We start from the raw sequence: 5,161 nt of genomic DNA on the forward strand, positions 1-5,161 counted from the left end.
GTCAGTTGTCAGTTGCCCCATCTGGTTTAGCGGGGGTCCAACATTGCCCTTGCTTTTCCTCCGGCTCCCCACATATCTGAAAAAGGACTTTTTGTCTTCCTCTCTCCTTGTTTTTGTTCTTCTCTGCAGATTCATGGATGCCCTCTATTCCATGATGTCTGATATAGCCTTCTGGATATCTTGAATCTATTAGGGATTGACAGCCCAAACTGAACACACTCCAGGTGCCCCACACATAAATTTGTTCTCTTGCCAGTTCTGTCATATCCCATGAATCAGTAAGGATAGCAGTCGGCTTTGACTTGACCCTTCGCCTTGCTCCAAAGATCGAGATAACCTCATCCTCATCCCCTAAATCCACTTTTAAAAAACCATTTAGGACTCACCACTTTTTACAACTCTACCCCATGCCATGCTTTTAGTGACATCAAACTTCCCACCAACCACACAAACACTTCTGTGCTTTCCTCCATATTCTCCCTCATTCATGCAGTGTTCTTCTTGAACAGATCTATGAGGTTACAACCCTCTCTTCCAAACCTACCTCTACTTTAATGATAAAAGAATACATCTAGGAAGTAAGGGTCTGAGGCTAAAGGGGAAAATTTGTGATTCTTTTTTTAACTATAAAAAGCATATACAACATGCATTGCATAGTCTTTTTTCTCCCTAACCCTTTATGGCTGTTCTCCTCACATGTCAAACGTGCCCACAAACCAATTAAGTTAAACACATTGCTAGTTACCAAGCCTGTTTTAAACTTGTTAAAGTGAATACTAGTAGCTGTCTAGCTGCAGCATTAGAGAACTCTGAAAAGGATCATTTGCCACTGCTCAAGAAAGACATGTCATCATTCTTAAATTACACTCACTTAGCCAACTATGGCATCCCCTGTGTGCCACTCATAAGAGGCAGCCACTAATAGCTAATCATCACCCGCATGCTTTCACTTCCCAGGTTCTGGGCCCAGAATTATAGCAGAGAAGATCTGCTGGTAGCACCCACCTTTTCTATACTTCTCTCCCAAGCCCCAATCTGGAGCACATAGGATAAGCTTCATTCTTGGCAACAGTCAGTTGAGCCAGTGCAGGCAAAAAGTTAATATAAGTCCTACAGGACTCCTACATTGCTGAGAGCATAGGATGGTACTGCTCAATTAAGGAAAGCTATTTCACTGACTTTCTAAAAGAATGAAAAAATACTGGGAGAGCATGCTAAATTCCCACATCTGTTTTTAAGATGGAAGATAATGAAAATCAGCTGAACAAAGAATATAGTGATGGGAAAGAAAAGGACCCCCAGAAGGCAGGGAAAAAGAATGTACCCAATGACAATGCAGGCAATACCATCAAAGGACCTTATCCAATTTTGTAGCCAGAGTAGGCAAGGTCTTAAAGATGCTTTACTAATAGAAGGATCTGAAACAACAAAATGAAAGAACTAAAACTACTTGTTTAAGACCTGAAACCAAATACTATAGGATTAATATAAATGTAATGGATAATGGAATAGAGTATAAAATGAAATTCAGAACAAAGAATATAGGAGGTTGAAATAGATGGAATAAGTTAATAGAACCATTATAGAATAATCATTATGAATACAACACAAGTATTGAAAGACACATGCTCACCAATAAACCAAGAAATGATGTCAAGGTTGTGGGTAATATATGTTGGAGATATTAAAAAATGGAATTTAAAATGGTGGCCAAAATAGGACATAATCAGTACGGATGAAAAACATTTCTGAATAAGATGAACATGTAATAATAATGGGATTGCGGCAGTAGTGGGTTAAATCACTACAAACAAATTTGGTTATTGATAAACTGTGAGGCATGAGGACTGGGACACGGCCTCAGCAAATTGGGAATATAGGGCCCATTTTGGAAGCCAGTTGTCAGGCATCCTTATGACCAAAGATCTGGGTTTTCCATTTCCCACAGAAAATGGAAAAATGCAGATTTCCCCTTTTAATGGATAAAAAACACAGGTTTTTCATTTTAACAGAGAAATACATGGATTTGGCACTTCTTCAAAGAGCTCTCTGCAGGCTGGTAGAGTTCCAGCCTGCGTGGGGCTGAGGGAAGCAGGAGGAGGGCAGTCAGGCAGCGGGTGTCATGTGCATGTAATACACACATGGGTCACCAGGTAGCCTGGAGAGCAGCTTCCACAGGTAAGTCAGAGAGGGAGAAGGGCAGGAAAGTGATGACTGAGGCCCCTATAGGAAGGAAGGATTTTTTACTTTTAATTACTTTATTCAGGGGTTCAGGTATACAACAATAGTGGCCGCTTGCAAAGTGAAAACACAAACAACTTACTACCAAACCAAATCAAACAACCAACACATCACACCATGACAGACACCTTTGCTGCATTTCACGTCGTGTCTCACATGCTACGTGGTCAGCGTGCCGGCCACGCAGTCATAAACAATTCAGACCCTGCTCCATCCCATCATACACATAACAAAACCTTCAACTTCCACACAAAAGACAGCAAAAAAGCAGCCTGGTGAGGGCCCAGGACGTGGCAGAGCTGGAAGTCGCAGTTCGACACCGAGCCAGCCCAGTCGCCCAGACCGGTCATGACATCAGAGCGCGTATTTGAGATGGCTGTCCTCCACCTGGCACAGAGCTCCCTCAAGGGCCCAGCGTGTCTCAAAGGCAGGCGCCGCCCACCGGAGCACAGCATGCTCAAACTCCAGCGAGAGGCGCGCTTGCACCAGGAGGCGGAAAAGCCGCAAGGCATCATCTGAGCCGGTCCCGGCAAGCCAGTTCCAGCAGCTCTTGAGGACGGCCAACTTGGCCTGACCCAGTACAAAGTTGGCCAGGCAGACGGGGACCTTTCCAGCCGCCCGGTACAGGCAGGAGCACATGTAGGTGGTCTCCGAAAAGCTCCTGCCCAAAGCCCGCAGCAGCAGCCTAAGGGTGACAAAGAGCGGCTGCAGGCGGGGGCGGTCAAGGAAAGTGTGAAAAAGGGTCTCCTCAACACCCCCCAGGCAGAAGGGGCAGGCTGTCGAGACGGCTGGGTCCAAGTGGGACGCAAACGTGCCAGTGGCTAGGATGCCGTGCAGCAACCGCCACTGCAGGTCGCCAGTCTTCTTGGCGATTGGCAGCTTATACAATGTGCGCCACGCCGGATCGGCCGGTGGGAAACCTGGCGGTCCCAGGCGCCGTCACCACGGTGTATCGGGGTGGCCCGCCAGCACTTGGGCATGGCGGACGTGAATCACCCAGGCGTATAAAACTCTACGTGACAGAGAAGCAAAAGGACAACCCATGTCACTGTCAGGAGGCACAGGGAGCGTCAGAAGGGTGCCAGGGCCGCCGGCCAGATAGTCGGCCACGGCTGGGGCGACTGGTAACGCAGGGAAAGCCTCGCTCGGGGCATCCTCAGTGCAGGGGACCTGGCCCGCCCGGAGATGGTCGTCCAGGGCAGCTGCCGCCTCCAATGGGAGGGCAGCCCAGATGTCACACAGGAGACAGCCCACGCTGCGAACGAGCGCATGCCCAGCCGGCTGCTCAAGGCCTCGGGCGAGAGCCAGGCTGACCGAGCAGGGTCAAGGAGGTGGCCCAGGCGGAGAACACGCACCTGAATGAGAACGGCCGTGAGACTGGCAGAGGCCAGGCTCGGCACGGGGCGCCTCAGCGCTGGGTTGTGCACCAGGGGTTCCCCCAGCAACTGTGGGAACTGGAGGTGATGGGCCTGGGACTGGAGGTGGAACGTGGCTTGCCAGGCTCATACCACGCTACGGTAAAAGGCTGGAAGCACGGCCCAGTTCAAAAGTGTGAGGTCCAGCAGGAAGAGCTCCCGGTCAAAGCCGAGGGCCCCCACCCTCTGTAGAAACCGGCATGCCAGGTGTTGCCAAGCTGGGCGCTCCTCGCTGTACAGGACTCACTGGAGGGCCTGGAGGCAGAAGGAGACCACCCTGCTCGCCAGGTCAACCAAACTCTAGCCCCGCTCAGTCACAGGTAGGTAAAGGACAGGTCGTGGGAGCCAGTGGCGCCCGTCCCAGAAGAAGTCAACCAGGAGGCGCTGGAATCTCTCGAACAGGTCCTCCGGCGGATCGAGTACGGCGCACCGATGCCACAGGCTCGCCGCCACTAGGTTGTTCATGATGAGGACGCGTCCATGGCAGAAGAGGCTGGGTAGGTGCCAGTGCCACCTTTGTAGGCGGGCCTTCACTCCTTCCTCGAGGCCGTCCCAGTTGCGCGCCATGAAGGTTGGTGGCCCCAGGAACACACCCAGGATCTTAAGGCCCTCGCGGCGCCAGCTCAGGCCCCCGGGCAAGGCCGGGGTGGTCGTGGCGATCCACTCTCCAAGCAGCAGGGTATCGCTCTTGGCCCAGTTGATACAGGCCGAAGAGGTGCGTTTGTAGGCTCGCTGGCAGGCTGTCAGGGCCTCCGAGTCTTCCTGGGTGTTAAGAAAGATGGTCACGTCATCTGCGTATGCTGAGTGCCGCAGTGGAGGGGCAAGGGACAGGCCCACAGCTGGTGGCAAGGCCACACCGCTCAGGCGGCACCGCAGCGCATGCAGCAGTGGCTCAATGGCCAGGGCATAGAGCTTGCCCGACAGGGGGCAGCCCTGACGGATGCCTCTGCGCACGGGGAATGGGGCACAGAGCATGCCGTTCACCTTGAGCAGGCTGGAAGCGTCTCGATACAAGACCCGGAGGGCACCGATGAAAAGCGGCCCAAAGCCAAAGGCCTCCAGGGTCCGAAAGAGATAGGCGTGGTCCACCCGGTCAAAGGCTTTCTCCTGGTCCAGGGAGAGAAGGCCAACATCCAGGCCAAAGAGTTCGCTGGCTGTAAGTAGGTCACACAGCAGAAACAGGTTGTCTTGGATGGTTCTGCCCGGCACGCAGTAGCTCTGCTCAGACCCCGTGACGGAGGCCATGACAGTGCAGAGGTGGGTGGCCAGCGCCTTGGCCAGGATCTTGTAATCCGTGCACAGCAGGGAGACCGGCCGCCACTTCTTAATGCAGCCAAGGTCTCCTTTCTTGGGCAGCAGCGTCAGCACTGCACGGCGGCAAATGATCAGCAAGACATCTCGTGGGAAGATCACTTAGCTAAATCTGAGCGGACGCAAAGCTTTCTCTCGTGCGTGGATGACCTCTACCTGACTCAAGAAGTCTATGGGCCAACGAGAGGCAAAGC

General features: G+C 52.1%; 1 protein-coding gene across 5 annotated transcripts in view; it reads right to left on the minus strand.

Annotated features, from left to right (window-relative positions):
• The window catches only part of DNAH5 (dynein axonemal heavy chain 5), a 294,998-nt gene that overhangs the window by 25,074 nt on the left and 264,763 nt on the right, over positions 1-5,161 (minus strand). Inside the window, exon 71 of one of the 5 annotated variants that reach the window (XM_019541696.1) lies at positions 687-1,129. The exons of the other annotated variants lie outside the window; for them this stretch is intronic. Within the exon in view, the coding sequence (XP_019397241.1) occupies positions 1,073-1,129 (57 nt within the window). The 3' untranslated portion in view covers positions 687-1,072. Of the gene's footprint in view, positions 1-686; positions 1,130-5,161 lie in introns of those variants that run through there. 5 annotated transcript variants of the gene reach the window in all.

Source organism: Crocodylus porosus, unplaced genomic scaffold (assembly GCF_001723895.1).
Source record: "Crocodylus porosus isolate Cpor-Errol unplaced genomic scaffold, CroPor_comp1, whole genome shotgun sequence".
NCBI lineage: Eukaryota > Metazoa > Chordata > Crocodylia > Crocodylidae > Crocodylus > Crocodylus porosus.